Source organism: Myxocyprinus asiaticus, chromosome 32, assembly GCF_019703515.2.
Source record: "Myxocyprinus asiaticus isolate MX2 ecotype Aquarium Trade chromosome 32, UBuf_Myxa_2, whole genome shotgun sequence".
Taxonomy (NCBI): Eukaryota; Metazoa; Chordata; class Actinopteri; order Cypriniformes; family Catostomidae; genus Myxocyprinus; species Myxocyprinus asiaticus.
Genome location: NC_059375.1, coordinates 4,161,214 through 4,183,892, shown reverse-complemented (window position 1 = coordinate 4,183,892; position 22,679 = coordinate 4,161,214). Strand labels below are relative to the sequence as shown.

Sequence of the window (22,679 nt, the reverse complement as noted above, 5' to 3'; positions counted from 1 at the left end):
CACAAGAATAACACACTATAATGTTCTATCTCTGCCCAGACGTAAACCTCTTGCTTGAATCGCATGAGGATGAAGAGTGTGTGTTCATCCGTCCTTTAATTCCGACCCAGTTCCTTGAGGCTCGGGTGATGACGGGAGGCCATTTCCTTGCTCTGTCAGCGGGCGTACGGCTGACTGTTTCTCGGCGGGCTGGCGGAGAAATCAGAAATATCGACTTGATTGAAGATGGAAGGGAAATCTTGTATCTCTTCACTTCTGTAGGCAAATGGATGAAGATGCGAATTGCTCGGCGGTCTCCTTCGGATCTCGTTAGAGTGTTCGGTGGAACACAGAGTAATCTCAACTCGTCCAGCGAGATGGAGATTGTATGGCCACAGTTTCAAGTCGGATGTTACTTCCTTGTGCCACAAGGTTGCACCTGAGAGCAGCGATGAGCTACATCTATACTCGACGAACAAAGTTGCTGGAAGCAAATCCCGGAAGCATTTCAGAGGTATTTCTACTCCTGATGATGTCATGGTTTGAGGGACATTCTGTTGTGTGCCTCATCCAATAGGAGTTGAGAGTTCGATCCTTTAGTGAGCAAGACTTCATGGGATTTGTAGTCTGTTTTGGACTACCTTTGTTTGATTTTGGCATGATTTTTATCAGTATAATTTATGACCTGGTATGTGGGGGCCTGAGTTAGGTTTTTACGACTGTGTTAGGCCTGCCTTTGTCTTCTATCTGAATACATGAGGCCCAACATGGTCGAGCGAGAACTAGAGTGAACATCAGCAGGACATTTGATTCCTGGAGGGACCTTCGTTCGGTTTTGGGGATCAAAACCGACCCTGAATTGGCGTTCTTCTTACTGGACAGGTAAGCTTACATAACTGCAAAGCATGTGAAATATAGTGCCATAAGGATTGATCTGTGTGATTTTAGCTAAACTACAATAACACATGAAATGAATGCTAGACAATGTTCAAGATAATGCAGAAAGACCCATTCATTAGTGTAACGTAACTTGGTTATACAGAAAATATATACATTCTGTTATATAAAACAATAGCGCATGGATATATCAAAATGACAGTTGTGATGGATTCACATCAATACTGAATTGTGTCAACATATTTATAATGTACAGTCTATTTTATAAACAGCTACTGTCATCATCCACCAAATTTAGCTAACAGCTATTGATAAAGCTGGCTAGCTAGCTAACGCCGACATAGGCTATCGTATAAATGCAGTCAATGTATCATGCAAAGAAAAGTGATTACTTCAAACTACAGTCTCGCATAGTCAGACCTATATCCACACTTTGTTTTGCCCTGTTCCAGCACTGGAGAGTCAAATATAATATACAGTCTCAAAGTTTGTAGTAAAACAATCATAACTGTGTCATTTGAATTATGCTACCTCATCTGTCAGCATGATGCTGGTGAATCACATTGTCTCTTTGTACGTTACGTCATTGTTTTGAGTGATGCTTGCATCCCTATGGAGTGTGTGCACGAGTGCGAGCACGAGCAACAGGTAGCTGGCTGCAGTTCACTTAATGGCCACAGGTATCATTAATAACAGGGTTTCTGAATCTTACATACTGCACATTTAATTAACCAAGTGGCATCCAGTTGTCATCTCAGAAATAAAAATGATTATTTTGCATTTTTTATCTAATTTGGTGTCAAATGTAGTAACCTTTGTCAAGAAAAAGATGTTAAAAAACATGACTGATATTATATAATATAATATTATATAATTCTGGTTAATATTGTGATATTAATTCTGGTCATATTTGGAAATGGAAGATCAACTCAAGTGCATTACATTGTGGGATACAGTATTCTACACAGTGTTCTGGTTGTATACTGCACATTTTGTAAAATGTCTTAGATCTGGGTATTTTATATATACAGAAAATTCACATACTGAACACATTATACATAAGCCTACAATACACTGCAGAAATTATTATAAGATAGTATGCTATTTTTAATATAGCATAAAGCTATTTTTCAATTGTACCATTTTCAGAGGTGCTGGTATCATACGAAATTGTTTCGTAACCTATGTATCTTGATGAGCATCTTCTTGATGTATTGAGCTTTTACAAACAACACATGTATTCAATTCAATCTATAAATAGCTTTCAATACTATTACATGAGACATATAAATGTATAGAGGGAGAGATAACTGGCATGCAACTTTGGCAATTCAGAATGCTCAGAAGATAAATAAAATATCTTGTTCCTGTTATGTGATGTGCAACATGACCAGGCTGTTAAAATTTGCAATTTGGCTGACAAGCTTAATTCACACCAAGAGCAAATATTCATGGTGAAAAAGACTTTTAACTAAAACACTGCATTCCTGGACCTCTTCACACCAGAGACAAAAATGTATCTGACGACAGGCAAAAAAGCCCACCTACCAATAAGATATGAGCTTTTGGGTCATGTCTCTGGAATCAGCTTTACAGTGCAGGGGCGGATCTATGAGGGTGGCATGGGGTGACAACTGTCACCCTAAGAATAAGCATTGCCACCCCATCTGCCACCCCAGCATTTGGTATCCCAATGTATAAAATATGTCTGGGCATTTTTTAGATCCATTTCTGATAGATATATGTGCCGAGTCGTTAAAGAAAATTCCTGCTTCTAAACAGATATTTACAACACCACAAAAACGCTGATTTAGAAATGTTGTGGCATCTTAACAAAGAATAAATGGCATAGGCAAAGTGTTAGAAGAGAAATCATTCATCTTACTGATACTCCATCAATCAGCAGAGAGCTTTATTTAAGATCTGGACTGAAACCAAAAGCACAGATTTACCCCCTTTATCTCTGGCAATGGAATACTAGAGCATTACACAATAAACATTTCAAACAGAATTATGCTGCATTGTCACATGACCTTATTATGTTCATGTTTAATTAAGCAAGTGACATCCAGTTATCATCTCAGAAATAAAAATAATTATTTTGCATTTTTAATCCAATTTTGTGTAAAATGTTGTAACTTTTGTCAAGAAAAAGATGTTGCAATAAAGCTTGGTATCTTAATCCAGAAGAACTATGCATAGGGCACTTATTTTGGTGTTGCAAAGTCCCCATGCCACCCCATAAATCATTTTCTAGATCCGCCCGTTACAGTGATTGATTTTGTTGGTCTCTGAATACAAGTAACATAAAAGTCAGTGGTAACAAGCAAGCAGAGCAAAAAGAAGTGAAAGCAACTGCTAACTAAATTGGAATGTGTTTAATAAATATTTATACTATACCTATAGCTCCATTTTAACGGCTGTACTACTATAACAGTGCATTTCTATTATTGTCACTTTACCGTATTGCATTGAACCAAGTGGCATCTGTATTATAAAATCAGGTGAATAACCTGAGTGCTTTATCATAGGGCTGCACGATTATTTATAATGTAATCGTGATTATTAATTTCAATTAATATAATTTTTTTATTAGTATTTGGTTTAGGGCAACTGCATGCCATATTCTTTATTTACACCACACATCCCAAACAAGATAAGAACTGTGTTCATTTTAAGGGAAGATGTCACGAGGAATCCAATTTTCCTTGATATTTTGACATATAAGAAGTCTTTCAACTATAAAAACATACATACTGTAAATTTCAGAACTCAATACTTAATCTCCAATGTAATAAAAGCATTTATTGAAACCAAGCTGCAAAAATGCCTTGCTCTCTACTTTCGCAACTACTCTACATCACTAGGAGTACATCAATTCATGACCGCCTTTACAGCGAAAAAACATCAACGTCTACTTAAAATCATCTCACCCTTGGCCCCGCCCACTTGTGTTTTAGTTCATACTCAGAGAGAGAGCAGGCCTCACTATGCTTGAACACCAAAGGGGACCCATCTGGACTATTTTGGATTATTTTGGGGTATATTCATGCACTAGGCAGACATCTTTGATCGCTTGATACATATCTCATGCTGCTTTTAAAAGATGCAGTGTTAAGTTACAACTCTGAAGAGGAGACTCCATTCGGTTTTATTCAGCTGCTGTCTCTTGCTGTTTTGAGCACAAAGGCGCCAAGTTCTTTCATCCATCTGCACTATTTTTAATTGTTGGTGTATGAAAACCTGCGCTGGAAGGACGTGTTTGACTGTTTTGATATGTTTCCAGTCTAGTTCACATCATTTTTTGGACTATGTATGTGTGTCAAGTGGATGTGTCTTCATCTGATTTTTTTGTCTTCATCGGATTGTGTTTTTTGACTTTTATTGAAGGATGGGGCAGTTAAAAACACTTGGATTCGATGCAAAACAGTAAGTAAACTGTTTCATTCATGAATATTTCAAATATCATGACTGTTTGATAGTTTATGGTGCTGAGTGTTAACAGTTGTGCATGAGTGAACAGTTTAATATATTCTAATGCAATGTGTTGTGTGATGTGAGGTATGTTATGTGTAAACCCTTAAATTTAGATTTATAATGTTGTGGGGTTGTTCATTCTCTTCTGATTGAGTTTAAAAATGGCTGATTTTGAGGGGCTGCACACTGTTAGCCAATCATAACAGTGGGCATTTACGTTGAAGTTTTAAGGAGGCGCTGAGGCCAAAACCGAGCGTTTCAGTCATAAGGGCAGAGACAGGATGGAAAATGATCATATATTACTGAATTATGACTGTTTTGGTCCAAACAAAACGTAATCACATTATCAGTGGACATCAGGGAAGATAATAAAATAATAAAACAAAATAATAATAATAAAAAAGAGCATTTTATGGCATATTTAAGACATAAAACATGCATTAGGCTGTGCTAAACTCACTCTTTAGGACAGTTACTGACAGCCATATGGAATCTGTGAATGCAGAATTCCGCAGAATTGGAACATGCATCATGTGCAAATTTCCACACATTCCTGCACCTTGTAGGTTTGTTAATTAAATATTTGAGCTAATTTAATAATACTTTCAGCAGCCATAAATATTGTACTCTCAACTCAGTTTAACACATTTGTCCATGTGTTAACAACTGAGTTCAAAATCAGCACAGAAAATGTTTGTGCCAGGGTCAGAATTTGAGGTGGGGTCAGGGCATCAAATACCACTAAAAAAAAGACAAAAATGCTAATCAGAACTATGTAAATTAATGTATTAAATTTAAGTATTTAAAATTAAATGATGACACACATTACATATACTGTATATATATTTTTAGAACAATAAATGCCCTCATAAAATTAAACATGCCCCTGAAAATCAAATCCAGGGCAATTATTGCCCCTTGATTTTTTTGACATTGGTCTGGGCTTAGACTGACCTAAGCACTCTGATTCATCATTGCACAAAGGACATGTCTCTGATTGGTTACAATACTCAATGTTGCAATAAACAAAACAGAAAAAAAAAAACACACATATTGTAAATAAAACATTTAGACACCACTGAAAGGGAATTCTGTAGTTGACACTTTTCTCAGTTAGTTTGTTGTGGCAGCCATTAATTGTAATCTCAATTATTTTTTCAATACATTGTACAGCCCTAAAGTAGTTTTTCATTTCATTCTGGTTGTGAACTTTTATGAGATAATAGCAAGGCTTTTGCACAGCTCTTTTCAGTTAGTGTTGCAAAAGTTCAGAGTAGAACAGAAAATAATTTCTGAAGGTATCTGGCATAAAGATGAGAATATAATGAGAAATAAGGCTTTAGAGTCAGGTTGCACATGCATAAGCAGTTGAAGGTTTGCACATGTGTTTATATACTCTAGAGAATTTGAGCGTCAGGGGTTTGTGCACTTGACAGGTGGCCAAATTGAAGGTCTGTCAGAGAGAGAGAGAGAGAGAGAGTGTGTGTGTGTGTGTGTGTGTATGTGTGAGTAAGAGAGAGAGATAGACAGATAGCGAGAGAGAGAGAGAGAGAGAGAGAGAGAGAGAGAGAGAGAGAGAAGGCAAGAGAGAGAAAGACTGAGATAGAGGAATGAGTGTGAGAAACAGTAAATGGCCTTGTTCACTGTACATTCAATTACCGATTGGTCCATATTCTGGTTAAAGTCAAAATGAAATAACAATTGATTCTATTTACATTTTCAATACAATTTCATGGTCTTCTTGTGCACAGTTCATTGGTGCACATTGTTCCAAAGAAAAACTGTTTGTCATCTTTCATCACAGTATAATTACTTGATCCACCTCTAAAACGACTTTCCTTTTCCTGATTTCACCAATCTCTCTTATTTTTTCCACCCCTTCCCTCCAACCACCTGACATACAGTGACCACTTTTCACCATCCAGTCAGTTCCCCTTGGATGTAGTCAAGTCCCACCCTGTAAGTCCCTTTTCTCATTGAATATTCTGTTTCACTTGGAAATATGTCACATTATGGTGGTAAAACATTAGTGGGTGTAAAATTAGTATATTGAAGTTGTATCATCATTTTCTTTAAGGAGCAGGTAACAGTTTAAGTCTGAAGATATTTTCTGAAACTTGCCCTCTGCCGAAGCTCTTTAAACTTATTTCACCTCCATATATTCAAATCTGGCTCATCAAAGTCACGGCAGATTATGTGACACCAATGTCATTTAGTATCATTGAGGTCAATTTCGGTTGCAGGACATTGCAATGCCATTGCTAAGGTTTTCTGGGTGGCTTTAGTGTGTTGCTATGTGGTTGCTAAGGTGTTCTGAGTGGTTGTTAGCATGTGGCTTGCTAGGGTGTTGTTGGTGGGTACTCTGTCATTGCTGTGTCATTTTATACAAATACAATTTGTAGTAAAATCTGACAAGTCAGATTCATCAGTTGTGCTTCATCTCAGAACACGCTAAATAACACTGTTTCTAGGGTGTTGTGAATGGTTGCCAGTATTTTTCAATGCGGTTGCTTAGGAGTTTTGATAATACTTTACATTAATGTTCCCTTTGTTTAGGGTTTGTAAAGGGATTCATTAATATGCAATAACTCATTTACAAATGCATCATAAATCATAGATATTTGGTTATACCAACATGAATAAAAAGGGCGACTGTTATGTAATAGTGAGCCATTTTACCTCATATGTTATAAATGCTTAATAACACTTATGTAACATTAGTAACCTAATAAAATGTACCTTAATGTAAAGTGGACACATATGAAAGAGTTGCCAACATTAAAAACCTGTAAATAAAAGTTCAAAATGGTTAAATTGTTATCAGGCTTTATTATATGATCTATTGTCTTGTTAGCAGGTCCCAGGGTCAGATTGGGTGTCGTGAGAGTCTGGACTTTTCCCATTGGGCTGGAGGGCCAGTGGGCCACTAGCAGGCCGATGCACATTATGATATAAAATAAATAAATTAAAATGAACCAATTAAACAAATAAATCTTTAAAATATTTTATTATTGCTGTACAATATAATAGAAGACAATATATCTGTTCAGTGGGACGCAAGAATCCTGAAATTCTCAAGTGGGTATACAGTAGCTGCACATGGGTTTGGAGCTCCCTCTCCTTTTTGGAGCACTGCCTGCAGCTATATCCTTCTCAAAATTCCCAGTAAAATTGTTTCCCCCAATCCAAACCTGTCTGTTATCCTGCTGGCAAATGATGGAACTAAAAGAATGCTTCTCCATTGACAGCCCTTCAAAAGTAGCCCTGTTTTCTGACAAAATAAAAACATTTCCAAGGAAGATTTGAATTGCAATTATTTCATTACATTGTAGTACATCTTTTTCCAGGGACATTGTTTTTGAAGGGCTTTAAAAAGTGTAAAATGAACTTATATTTTATTTCCAAACTGTCGCCATTGATGAGAGATTGATCATATGACACCTGATAGATGGCACCCTTCAGATTGCCATTGAAAGGAATAGTAATGAATATCTCTCTCCAAATAGTTTAGAGCTCATTGAAGGACAGTGCCAGAAGAAGTAAGTCAATACATTACAGTAATTAATACCTAAACACTAAGTGGACTGAAACCAAATGACATAATCCCTCCTTTTAATCTCACAATAATAATGTATTTTTGCTGCAATGTGACATAAATCATGAATTAGGGCATTTTATGTTTTTTTTTATTAATGTAAGTATAAATAATTTTGTTTATTAAGCATTTATAACATGTAAGTTAAAACGCTCACTATTTGGCAAGTGTCTCACATTTTATTTCACAGATTCTTGAGATAAGGGACAAAACCTGTCCTACTTACAAAAGTCCTCTTTATGTTAACAAATCAAGAAATTCATAATAATAAAAATACTGAAAAAGATACATCTAAAGGAAATATGTATGCTCAGGGCATTTATTACTTATATTTTTAAACAATTTCATTAGATTTTTTTTAAATACTTGGAAGCACATGTAAATTAACCTGTCCTCAGCAAGAGGTCACAATGTTAAACTGCCAAACAAAGTGTTTAAAAATGCAACAAAATCATAAATATAAATATCAACTGAAAGTTAGGAATCTGTGAGATATCAAACAATACATAAAGTACATTTCTAATGAGATTTTCCATAAACAAACTGTCTTTCAAAGTTGTGTCCTCACTTTGTGTCAGATTTTTTAATAATCCTGAATAAATCAGACAATGTCATGGTCGGCTATAACTCTGAGTACATCTTTCCTACTTCCTGCTCATGGTAGATGCAACAGTTGGACGCATGGTCTGGTAAGTTTTATATTTTTATATATTTCAAAGAAGAATGTTTAAGTCCCTGCGGTCACAGCTTTAACATGTCAACACCATCATAACATTGTGATCATTTCTGTTTAGACTTGCAGAATCATTTTGGCATTTTAGTTTAGGTTATAGAGGCAGCTTCAACTGAGGAAAAAACTAAAAGATGGAAAAATATTTAATTTTTGTCAACTCCATCAGAATAATGTGAAAACTAAAAAATAATTATAGAATGTATTTTATCACTGAACACAATTATTAGATAATTAAAGACTTTACACTCTTGTTGGATGTATCAAATTAAAATAGCATGCTTTTAGTGTGACTGACGGAGTTGACCGATATTACAGTAAGACGTAAATTATAAAGTGAATAAATGTCAATTTTCAGAAAGAAACATTTTTATAAAAACCTGTTCCCTTACATGGTTCGAGGATCAAGAATCAGTGATTTATATTGTTATAACTGCATATCAATGATTTATAATGCATTTGTTAACAAGGACTAAAATGGTAACAAATTACCAACTGGTAACCGGTTAGAACAAAGTAAAAGAACGGTTAATAACATAATATTTAAAATGACAGCACTCTGTTGGTGATATACCAGTTGCAGTGTTGCCTCTCGCAATAGAAACCAGGGACCTCGTCTGGCAAAATGAGCTCAAAAATAAGGGACTTGTCTCACCCAAAATAAGCGAGAAATAAGCAATGAAACTTTTTCCTGTGTGGGGGAATTATCAGCATAGAAATCATAGCAAGCTTATAAAATAACATCTTCTCAATTAATGTATTATTAATATGAAATATATCCCCAAAAATATTTCACATATTTCCAGCACACATACACCCACTGTATGGACACGTTTGAACAAATTTCACCTTATGCGAGTCAAATTATTTTTATAGTTTGCACAGAACATGTTCATCTGGAGTTAATAAAGACCTGAACCAACTTTATACTGCTTTAATAACCAACACTGGGGTAAAACAGAAGTGTGTGTGCCCAACACACACATTGCTCTTGATTCTTCAGCTTTAATAAGCCATATGAAACTGAACATTATCACAAAGTAAGGCCTAAGTAAATAAAAATAACTGTATGACCCCTGAAACTCTTTCCTCACTGCCTTTGAATTTGAAATTCAGGCATATGGTGTACAGAAACTGAACTTTCATAACCTGAAAGGTTTACCCTCATTATACTGTATCTTTCCTTACCATTAGAGCAATCATGTGTACTACTTTTTTATTATTTAATGACAGCAGGTACTCGATTCATGTTATCCCAGCATGATTTGAGAATGTTCCAAAAAGAATCTTGTGGGCTTCAATGGAAACAATGAAAGCAGACCTTTTGTATGAAGTTAATATGGTCAATGTCACAAATTTGTTTATTTGATTAGTGACCTAGAAAAAGCACAGAATCTTAAACATTTTCTAATTTTGCATCCAAAATGTTCTTTTCTTTGAGGAATGAATACATATTTACTGTATATTTAGGTCACTTGTGATGTCCTCAAAAGAATGTATGTGTCCTTAAGGTGATAGTTCACCCAAAAATGCTCACACTCATGCCATCCCAGATGGGCTTGACTTTCTTATTCTGAACAAAAATGAAGATTTTTAGAATATCTCAGCTCTGTAGGTCCATACAATGCAAGTGGACAGTGCCCAGAACATTGAAGCCGCAAAAAGCACATAAAGGCAGCATAAAAGTAATCTATAAGACTCCAGTGGTTAAATCCATATTTTCAGAAGTGATATGATAGGTGTGGGTGAGAAAAAGATCAATATTTAATCCTTTTTACTATAAATCTCCACTTTGACCAGCCCTACTATGCACGTTTATGAGAGGACTGACAAATTCTTTTTCTTTTTTTTTTTTGGCAATTCAAAAAATCTAGGTATAAAGTAAAGGAAAATAATGAATAAATCATATTTTCACAACAGCCCAGTAGGTGGTAATATGCACAAAAAATGTGAATTGGCAAACAAACAAAAGAAGTCCTCTCTTGAACACGCATAGGAGGGCTGGTCAAAGTGGAGATTTATAGTTAAAAAGGACTCCAATTTTAATCTGTTTCTCACTCACACCTATAATATCGCTTCTGAAGATATAGATTTAACCACTGGAGTCTTATGGATTACTTATATGATGCCTTTTGTGCTTTTTGGGCCTTCAAAATTTTGGTCACGATTCACTTGCATTGTATGGACTTACAGAGCTGAACTATTCTTCTAAAAATCTTTGTTTGTGTTCTGCAGAAGAAAGGAAGTCATATATATCTGGGATGGCATGAGGGTGAGAATTTTCATTTTTGTGTGAACTATCCCTTTATGTGGAAATACATTTTAAAAACCCAGTAAAACTCTGGCAGCATTAAATCTGTATTTATGCATCATACTGTATCTAACAATAATTCAGTGAAGACTTGGAAACATTGCTATGTGAGTGCTATTGGTAGGTGGTTGTTAGGAGGTTACTTAATGGCCCAAGTCCCAATAGCCCACCCCAAAGTCTCTATGATATTCTGATGTCAAGATATATGTCAGGTGCAAATGGAACTTTTTTTTTTTTTTCCCATTTTATCTTCTGCCAGGTGAAAACCATCAACAAACTTTCCTCAACAACCACATGATTTGAGGCATCATGTCCATAGCACAAACAGTGCAAGGGTTAGGGGCTTGTTCAAATTACTTAGAGCAATAGTAATAGTAATGCTTGACTTATAGTTAACACTACTAAAGAGAGGGAGAGCGAGAGAGAGAGAGAGAGAGAGAGAGAGAGAGAGAGAGAGAGAGAGGTAAGGGGGCAGGGAGACAGAGCAGCACTCAGCAGCTGTCGACCTAATTCCACTAACAGAGTACTTGTGGTCTGATTAAGGAAGCGCTCTGACCTCTAATTTACTCATGACACCAGTTAATGCTGTATATCTCAATCACACACACACACCGCAGGCCTGATCAACAGAGATCCGTTCTCTAGACGGACAGGAACCATGGTGTCCGGACACAATCCGCCGTCTGACGTTGCCGACACATTGCATGCCGTGCCTAGCAGGGATGTTTGGAGCAGACCGCAGTTCTCTCTGTCTCTCGCTACCTCTCTCGGCTTTGTCCTAACTGTATAGTCTTGTGTTTCTCTTGTGTTTGCACTCCTCTCTTTTATTTTTTTGTCATTTTCTTATCTTTTTTAATGGAGAATGGTGTGAATGTTGTATGCAAATGAGATGGTTATTACCCCACTGCTCATCAAGCAGTGCGTAGGAGACATTAATAGGCTGATGAATATGCATGTGAATTTGTTAATTAAGTTAATTATTCTGCTGAAAATGCATTCGTCTTCTAAGGACATCTTCTCCAGCATCCCAACCTGCTTCTCTCATTAGTCATGCGATATTTCTCAGGGAGCGTGTGTGTGCGTGTGTGTGTGTGTGTGTGTGTGTGTGAGAGAGAGAGAGAGAGAGAGAGAGAGAGAGAGAGAGAGAGAGAGAGAGAGAGAGAGAGAGAGAGAGAGCATATTTGGGTGTGAAGAGATTGCAGTTTTGAATTTGAGAAGGTGCGTAATTATTAAATAATAATTACCTAATAAAAATAACTGTAAAAGTTTTAAAATAAATAAGTCATTTTTATTTGTATACTGATATTCACAATAGACATAACTTCAAAGTAGATTCAAAGAAAATCATGCGTTCTTGTCTTAAATGTCTTTAAGCCTCCAGTAAGCAAGCCAAAGGCCTCTGTGGCAAGGAAAACTCCATAAGAAAATCAATTACTTATTATAATAATTACTAATAATTAATTAATGAAATAAGTATGTAATAATTAAATAAGTTGTATATACAGTATATACACACTCACTGAGCAATTTCTTAAGAACACTATGGTCCTAAAATAGCCCAACGTGGTCTTCTGATGTTGAAGCCCATCTGTCTCGATGTTCAATGTGTTGTGCATTCTGAGATGCTGTTCTGCTCACTGCAATTGCACAGAGTGGTTATCTGAGTTACCATAGCCTTTCTGTCAGCTCAAACCAGTCTGGCCATTCTCCGTTAATCTCTATCATCAACAAGGTGTTTCCATCCTCAGAACTGCCCCTCACTGGATGTTTTTTGTTTTTGGCACCATTCTGAGTCAATTCTAGAGACTGTTGTGTGTGAAAACAATCATGCCACGGTCCAAATCACTGAGATCAAATTTTTTCCCCATTCTGATGGTTGATGTGAACATTAACTGAAGCTCCTGACCCGTATCTGCATGATTTTATGCATTGCACTGCTGCTACTTCATTGGCTGATTAGATAATCACATGAATAAGTAGGTGTACAGGTGTTCCTAATAAAGTGCTCAGTGAGTGTGTGTGTGTGTGTGTATATATATATATATATATATATATATATACTGTATATAAAGGGGTTGGGAAGTAACGGAATACATGTAACAGGATTACGTATTTAAAATAAAAAATATAAGTAACTGTATTCCACTACAGTTACAATTTAAATCATTAGTAATTAGAATTACATTCAAAAATTATTTTGATTACTGAAGAGATTACTTTGCATTTTATTGTCATTTGTTTCATTTAATATTTAGTCCTTTCAGATGAAAAACATTTATCCGTACAGGAGGAGCTTTTGAACAGCAGTGAATCACTGTGTTTCATTCATACGAGCTTAACAGAGTAGCTTGATCTTGTTTCTACAGCTTATCAAAATAAAGTTAGAAACACTTTGACAGATGAAACATAAATCCAATTAATACACGATTACATGCCTTGTCAATGTTTTTTATGTGGTTAGGGTATTTTTTTACAAGAAATTCTAATCAATATAGTCTTATTATCATATAGAAAGCTACAAATAATATATTTTCTGCCTCATTCTATGAACAGAATCCACATACGATCAGAAAAAGATGTGGGTTGTAAACACTCTGTGGAGTTTTGAAGTTTGGAGCAGCAAAAATAGTTAACCTTGTGTAAACTGTCATGTGAACATACAGCTTTATGCTGTACACTTGCCTTTACATACATCTGTTATCAGGTGTGATTATATTTTATAATGAATTCTATGATGAAAATGCATGTCGGAGCATAACTTTTTTCTCTAGTAAGACCTTTGATATAAGGGCAAAGATCTTATTCTTAATGCGAATTTAAATGTTGTTTTCCTGTGAAAAATATCTAAAAATTCTTAAAACAAGATACATTTACTTGAGTAGCAAAACTGCATGAGATATTTTGGCATTTTTCAGAGAATGTATTTTTACAGTGAAGTGTATTTTCTTACTTTATTTACTTGTTTATAGTCAAAAGTAGTGAAAAAATCTGCCAGTGCTCAAGAAGTAATCCAACGTATTTAGATTACGTTACTGACCTTGAGTAATCCAATGGAATACGTTACAAATTACATTTTACAGCATGTAATTTGTAATCTGTAGTGGAATAGTTTTAAAAGTAACCTTCCCAACCCTGTGTATATATGTATGTATACTGTACTGTATTTATTTGATGAAATCTCTGAATAGTGATATGCATTATAAGTGTCAATATTAGTGTTGTATACAATTCAGGTACCTCTAAAAATGTGCTTCATGTGGTAATGAAGCAAAACCAAAAATATAATTTAATTTGGCTTAATCTCCATATGAATCAATTTGACTACATTAGGTGCACCAACCAAAGTAAATCTGACAAATCAGAGCAGGTTTAAATAGCTATATAAGGTAACAACTGCACATTTTCACTCTTTCTGCTATACCCTCCTGAAATGTGTTTTTGGCTTGTGGTTTTTCTCTGCCGCTATCTCTCTTACCGGTTATCTCCTCCTAATTGTTTATTAAAACCCCCTTAAATGAACTTTTTGTGCCAACTTTTTAACACATTAATTAATTGTTGTAGCCAATTAAGTACCGTTGTGCAAATGAGCCTCAGCATAAATAGTCCTGTAAGGCTGCCCATAACCCCCATCAACCCCCCTCCCCTTCATCACACACACACACACACACATTTGTGGATCCTCCTATTCCAAGGACACATTAACACATTACTTTCCCACTTTAGATTAGTTTCCCAGTTGTCCGATCTAAAGGAGTAGTGAGATGCCATGGTAACTTGTGACTGTGTTAGAAAAGTGGATTCAGTATGTAAGCCTTTGTTAAAAAAAATATACAACTCTTTACCCCACATGTACAATTTTATTCAAGAGCAAAATGGCACTGTGAAAAATTTTGATAATTAAAATATCACTAATAAAATTCCCTTAACAGAAACAAACAGACCTTCAAACAATATCATTTAAACAAATCTAATCATCCTATAAATTATCCCAATTCTAAATGACATATGACATTCAGAGCTCAGTTAATAAACTGACATTTCAATTCTGCTCTAAAATACAAAAAAGGTGCACACTCTACATTAGTCATACATGAGTAATAACTGAGTAATAACAGTGACATTTACTAACTACACATTGACCCTTTTTTCATTGTAATCCAAAGTGAGAAAAATACAAGCGGAAGCAATTAATGCAAATAAGAGCTGCTAGTGATTAGTCATACTTGTTTTTACACATTGCTATTATTATTATATTCTAATATAATTACACGTCATATGTATAACATGAACACTGTAATGTAAAGTATTATCAAAAATCAGATGTTTTAGACATAACAATTTATACAATACATGTTATTTTAATTTTAAGTCGTATAAGCCTTTATCGTAGTCTTTGGTAAATGGTAAGTAAATATATGTTATTATGAATGTGTTATGAACAAAGTAATGTGGAATGTAATAATCATGAGCAAAGAGTCCAAAGTCATAGTGTATACCGAAAAAATGTGTATGTGTGTGTGTTTGGGGTGATAAGATTATTATTAATTAACATGTACCATTCGATATATAGAAAACTTATGAATATAATTTGACATCAGGTATGTACTTTCCTCATGCATAATGATTTATGTATTCAATATCAATATCACAGATCCAATCAACAAACGTGAAGTTCAGCACTGAAATGAATCAATGAAATGCACTTCAAACATATGAGTCTGACTTGGCCATATAGTGACTGGGAAAACAGAATTTAAGAAGAATATTCACAGACATCCAGTAAGCATTCAAATTCTGAAAATGTATCACACCTCTCACAGAAATTGAAACACTTAGAGTACAACTAAATAAGACTAGATTGTGAGATAATCAAAGACATATCAATACCTGAGCAAAAATGGCGTCTAAAAGCTATGAACAACCACAGTGAAGCAGACTCAGAACCAAAATGGTGGATCATTGACGATCTTAATGACACAGAACCAGAATAAGGGTAGATTCTCTTTTGTGCCTGACTGTATAACAGGGGGGCAGAAGAAGGTTCTTTACTGGCATCTAATGCCCCCCTCTACTGTCCCACTGCCAAAGGGGGTCCCTGCTGGCATGGCAGGGTGAAGTAGTGCCTGATTGATGGCACGGCTTAGGTCTGCCTGTGTGCCCATGTGCCACGTGCCCCTCTGTCTTTATCACTGACATATCTGTACTTATAGCAAAGCATTGCCCAGCAACTCTTTATAGACACATTTTAAAAATACACACACACACACATTTAAGATGGTCACAGGTACAATTTCTCCCTTTTCTTTCTTTCTTTCTTTTTTAAAAAACACACTTAAAAAGACAAAGAATGTACATTTTTTAATCAAAGAGGTTTTCTTGCATCTTTCTCTGTATTTTATTTCCATGATCACCTGAAATTGTGTGATTCGGTGTGTAATTAAACCATGCAAACTCTTGATCAGAAGGCACCCTCTGGTGTTATAATCGTGTTATTACTGTACAATAAACTTCAGAGTGCATATATTGAGAGAACTCTTTAAATTATCAAAATCGTGTGTATTGACTTGAAATAAAAAATGTAGTAGCCTAATGTTGCAATATCACAGTACAGTGAAGGTTTCAGATGTAAATACCATGGTAATTACCATACTAAATGATTAACATATTCATCCACCATGTCCATGCTATTTACATGGTACTCCGAGGAACCTCAAAGAATACTATTAAATTACCAAGGTACAGAAAACAGGACAATTACAATGGTACCATGTCCAAAAATATGGTAATACCATGGTACTTTTTGATAGGGTTTGACTTTTTAGTCAGTGGCTTATTAATAATAAACAATTCAAATTATTTGGTTTTACAAAACTAATCACTTGGAGTCAAACGGAGACACTTGTGTAAGTCATCAATACTTGAGTTAATATGGGAAAATCGGTTTTAGAGACTGGGGGAGAATATTTGGGTTTCTGAGAAAGGGATTTTGTTTGTTAAGATTGAGAGCTTTATTATTTAATTCTACTGTTTTCAGTTTAATAAAAATCGTTTTTCTTCTTTTCAACTTTTATTGAAATTCGAAAAATTGAAATGAACATCTTAGTAATATTTAGGCCTATAGTACAAATACAATATAAATCAAAGCCTAAATACAAATCATAGCCTAAATAAAATACGTAAACATTATAAAGACTAAGTATTATTAATAATGTTAATACAATAATTATTTTACAAATAAATAGTGGACATTTAGCAGATATTGTTAAGCTAAGAAGTCAAATACATTATGAAATAAAAAAACAGATACAAAACTATGTCCATACATATCAAATGTATGTGAAATGAGAGTTATATTATTAATCTATGAATGCTACATTCACAAAATGAGAACAGCAAAAAAAGCCTTTGTATAACTGTATGTTGCTATACAAACTAACATATGAAAGGTACAAAATAACTGAACCTCAACTCGTTAAGACTATTTTACTTATTAATTAAGGCTTCTTGGTTTTTCTGTTTTTAAGTGTGTGTGTGTGTGTGTGTGTGCGTGCGTGCGTGCGTGTACGCGCGCGCGGAGTCGCGGACAGATGACGTCAGCAGACACCCAATCCAATCGTCTCTCATTGTGCCGAAGCTGCAGATAGTTTCAGCGGTTTAAAGTCCCTTTTATTGGCGGTCTGTGTTTATGGAGGCTGAACTCTGTATCATGACAGAAGTCTGATGTAAATATCAGTGTTTCTAGCGTCTCTCTGTGTTGTTGAGGTATTTTAAGGTCTTGTTTGTAAGAGCGGAAGATGGCGGCGGTGTCTGTGCGGAGCAGCAGTCCAGGCGCGGAGTCCACTCTCAGCGGCACAGCAGCGACCACAGAGCGGCTGCGAGCGGAGGAGGGATCTGGTACAACACACATATCGCTCTATTCTCTTATATTCATTTCTTTTACCCGAGTAGAGCGTTATAGACTATTATACATTCGTTCTTTCCTGGGTGTGTACACAAAAAGTACCATGGTAGTATCATGCATTCTGCACATGGATCATGACAGTACCGTGGTTTTTGGACATGTACTATCATGGTAATAAATGTGGTAGTACTATAGTAATAATTTTTTTGGAACATATACTATGTTTTTGCACATGATGCCATGGTAACTATTTTATTTAATAAAATTAAACATTTAAACGTAAAACATTTTTTTTCACCATATATAATAAACAGTATAATTCAGTACAATATAATAAAACAGACACAATAGCTTTGCCTCGAAACGTATTAGGCATTATATGGACGTTCCAAATCAGCTGCATTCTGAGTCAAATGTTGACTTGTCAGTTTCTTCTGCTAAATTCAATGAAGCTGTTCCATCTTCCCACATTAAACTGAATTGTCATTATTTTTGTTTGTGACAGAGGCAGAGAAAAAGAGTCGTGTAACTGCACTACTGGAGAGACTTCATGCCAAACACAACTCATCACGATCCTGGCAGGAGACTAGTAAAGTGGTCCGGCAGGCGATGGTAAGACCCTCAAACAGGATCTGTGTTCTGGAGAGATCGTTAGATGTTTTTGGTACATGCTTTTATTAATCTTGTCTGTTCAGGAGAAGCGTGGTGTGACGAATACAGCTGGACATCAACTGGTGCTCAACTGTTTAGAGACATTGCAGAGAGCACTGAAAGGTACATTGTTTAATCTATACATTTCGCTCTAGATATAGTTCAAATATATGTAATCTATAAATATAGAATTAATGCATAATATGTGATTGCTAAACAATAAGCATAAATATAATATAATTAATTTCAGATAAATTGGAAGTAGATAAAAATATATTAGCTAGTCATGGGCAATATACAGTTGAAGTCAGAAATGTACATTCACTTAGGTTGAAGTCATTAAAACTCATTTTTTAACCACTCCACAGATTTCACATTAGCAAACTATAGTTTTGGCAAGTCGTTTAAGACATATACTTTGCCCATGACACGAATAATTTTTCCAACAAATGTTTACAGACAAATTGTTTCCGAGTTGTAAATATTCATCATCACCCAGCCCTAGTTATAAGCATATAAACATTAATGTTATGATACAAGGAACTAAACTAACTACTGTAAATGTTGAATATCTATTTCTCTTGCAACATGTCTCTGTTCTTCAGTGTCCTCGCTGTCATCAATGACAGATCGTCTGGAGTCCATCGCTCGCCAGAACATGTAAGATTACACTTGACTCAACTCTCACACCTTGACTAAACTTAGAGCTTGAGTCTGTCTACATCGGACACATCAAAATGTACTTTCTAAATGATGCGCAGCAAACATGGACCAATCAGCTGTAAACTCAAGGCAATATGTGAACAACAGTTAAATGGGTGAACAATCTGTATCCTACTTTATTTTCAAGGGAAATCCATATTGGATATTGTTTTTTACATAATTATTAATATAATTATTATTGCAATAACTATGTATAGATACGATTAGAAAAAAAAGATGTTTTAAATAGCAGAGAAATAACAAGCGGACGAAACCAGAAAATGCCTTGAGATAAAACCATGAATGATGTCTTAAGGTGTGGTAACGCTGCATGTCGTGACCGCATTACCACCTCGGGTGTGCATTATTTTTCAATAATTCAATGGTCCATCGGCAGTTATTGCATATATATATATATATATACACACACACACACTGCTGGTCAAAATTTTGGAATAATGTACAGATTTTGCTCTTATGGAAAGAAATTGGTACTTTTATTCACCAAAGTGGCATTCAACTGATCACAGTGTATAATCAGGACATTAATAACATTAATGAAACTACTTCAAAGAGTTCTCATCAAAAAATCCTCCATGTGCAGCAATGACAGCTTTGCAGATCCTTGGCATTCTAGCTGTCAGTTTGTCCAGATACTCAGGTGACATTTCACCCCACACTTCCTGTAGCACTTGCCATAGATGTGACTGTCTTGTCGGGCACTTCTCACACACCTTACAGTCTAACTGATCCCACAAAAGCTCAATGGGGTTAAGATCCAGAACACTCTTTTCCATTTATCTGTTGTCCAATGTCTGTGTTTCTATGCCCACTCTAACCTTTTCTTTTTGTTTTTCTGTTTCAAAAGTGGCTTTTTCTTTGCAATTCTTCCCATAAGGCCTGCACCCCTGAGTCTTCTCTTTACTGTTGTACATGAAACTGGTGTTGAGCGGGTAGAATTCAATGAAGCTGTCAGCTGAGGACATATGAGGCGTCTATTTCTCAAACTAGAGACTCTGATGTACTTATCCTCTTGTTTAGTTGTACATCTGGCCTTCCACATCTCTTTCTGCCTTGTTAGAGTCAGTTGTCCTTTGTCTCTGAAGACTGTAGTGTACACATTTGTATGAAATCTTCAGTTTATTGGCAATTTCAAGCATTGTATATAGCCTTCATTCCTCAAAACAATGATTGACTGATGAGTTTCTAGAGAAAGCTGTTTCTTTTTTGCCATTTTTGGCCTAATATTGACCTTAAGACATGCCAGTCTATTGCATACTGTAGCAACTCAATAACTAACACAAAGACAATGTTAAGTTTAATTTAATGAACCAAATATCTTTCAACTGTGTTTAATATAATGGCAAGTGATTTTCTAGTACCAAATGATCAATTTAGCATGATTACTCAAGGATAAGGTGTTGTAGTGATGGCTGCTGGAAATGGGGCCTGTCTAGATTTGACCAAAAATGACTTTTTTCAAATAGTGATGGTGCTGTTTTTTACATCAGTAATGTCTTGACTATACTTTGTGATCAGTTGAATTAAAGTACCAATTTCTTCTGAAACAGCAAAATCTGTACATTATTCCAAACTTTTGGCCGCCAGTGTGTGTATACTGTATATATATATCTATATATCTATATATATATCTATATATATATATATATATATATATATATACAGTTGTGCTCAAAAGTTTGCATACCCTTGGAGAATTGGTAATATATGTACCATTTTTAAAGAAAACATGATTGAGCAGGTAAAACACATTTATTTTATTTCTTATGGGATTCATATTCAACTGTAGGTTATAACAGAATGGCACAATCATAAAACAAAACATGGCAACAAAGAAAAAAATGAAATGACCCCTGTTCAAAAGTCTGCATACCCTTAGTTCTTAATACTGTGTAATGCCCCCTTTAGCATCAATGACAGCATGCAGTCTTTTGTAATAGTTGTCTATGAGGCCCCAAATTCTTGCAGATGGTATAGCTGCCCATTCGTCTTGGTAAATGCCTCCAGGTCATGCAAAGTCTTTGGTCGTCTTGCATGAACTGCAAGTTTGAGATCTCCCCAGAGTGACTCGATGATATTAAGGTCAGGAGACTGTAATGGCCACTCCAGAACCTTCAACTTTTTCTGCTGTAACCACTGGAGGGTCAACTTGACCTTGTGCTTAGGGTCATTGTCGTGCTGGAAAGTCCAAGAGCGTCCCATGCGCAGCTTTCGTGCAGAAGAATGCAAACTGTCTGCCAGTATTTTCTGATAACATGCTGCATTCATCTTGCCATCAATTTTCACAAGATTCCCCGTGCCTTTAGAGCTCACACACCCCCAAAACATCAGTGAGCCACCACCATGCTTCACAGTGGGGATGGTATTCTTTTCACTGTAGGCCTTGTTGACCCCTCTCCAAACATAGCGCTTATGGTTGTGACCATAAAGCTCTATTTTGGTCTCATCACTCCAAATTACAGTGTGCCAGAAGCTGTGAGGCGTGTCAAGGTGTTGTCGGGCATATTGTAACTGGGCGTTTTTGTGGCATTGGCGCAGTAAAGGCTTCTTTCTGGCAACTCGACCATGCAGCTCATTTTTGTTCAAGTATCGTCATATTGTGCTCCTTGAAACAACCACACCGTCTTTTTCCAGAGCAGCCTGTATTTCTCCTGAGGTTACCTGTGGGTTTTTCTTTGTATCCCGAACAATTCTTCTGGCAGTTGTGGCTGAAATCTTTCTTGGTCTACCTGACCTTGGCTTGGTATTAAGAGATCCCCGAATTTTCCACTTCTTAATAAGTGATTGAACAGTACTGACTGGCATTTTCAAGGCTTTGGGTATCTTTTTATATCCTTTTCCATCTTTATAAAGTTCCATTACCTTGTTACGCAGGTCTTTTGACAGTTCTTTTCTGCTCCCCATGGCTCAGTATCTAGCCTGCTCAGTGCATCCACGTGAGAGCTAACACACTCATTGACTATTTATACACAGACACTAATTTGAATTTAAAAAGCCACAGGTGTGGGAAATTAACCTTTAATTGCCATTTAAACCTGTGTGTGTCACCTTGTGTGTCTGTAACAAGGCCAAACATTCAAGGGTATGTAAACTTTTCATCAGGGCCATTTGGGTGATTTCTGTTATGATTATGATATAAAAAGGAGTCAAACAACTATGTGATAATAAATGGCTTCATATGATCACTATCCTTAAATAAAAATGTTTTGCATGATCAGTCATATTTTCAAAATCAATGCCAAAATTTCACAATTTCTGCCAGGGTATGCAAACTTTTGAGCACAACTGTTTATATATATATATATATATATATATATATATATATATATATATATATATATATATATATATATATATCACTGGCGGCCAAAAGTTTGGTTACCATGGTTACTATACAGATGCTACAGTATTACTG

General features: G+C 35.7%; 1 protein-coding gene across 2 annotated transcripts in view; it reads left to right on the top strand.

Annotated features, from left to right (window-relative positions):
- Positions 1 to 17,582: 17,582 nt before the first annotated feature.
- The window catches only part of LOC127422987 (mediator of RNA polymerase II transcription subunit 1-like), a 40,596-nt gene continuing 35,499 nt past the window's right edge, over positions 17,583 to 22,679 (top strand). For both annotated transcript variants that reach the window (XM_051666945.1, XM_051666944.1), the window contains exons 1-4: positions 17,583 to 17,883; positions 18,396 to 18,502; positions 18,586 to 18,664; positions 19,147 to 19,201. In XM_051666945.1, coding sequence (XP_051522905.1) covers positions 17,784 to 17,883; positions 18,396 to 18,502; positions 18,586 to 18,664; positions 19,147 to 19,201 — 341 coding nt within the window. In that variant the 5' untranslated portion in view covers positions 17,583 to 17,783. The remainder of the gene's footprint in view (positions 17,884 to 18,395; positions 18,503 to 18,585; positions 18,665 to 19,146; positions 19,202 to 22,679) is intronic.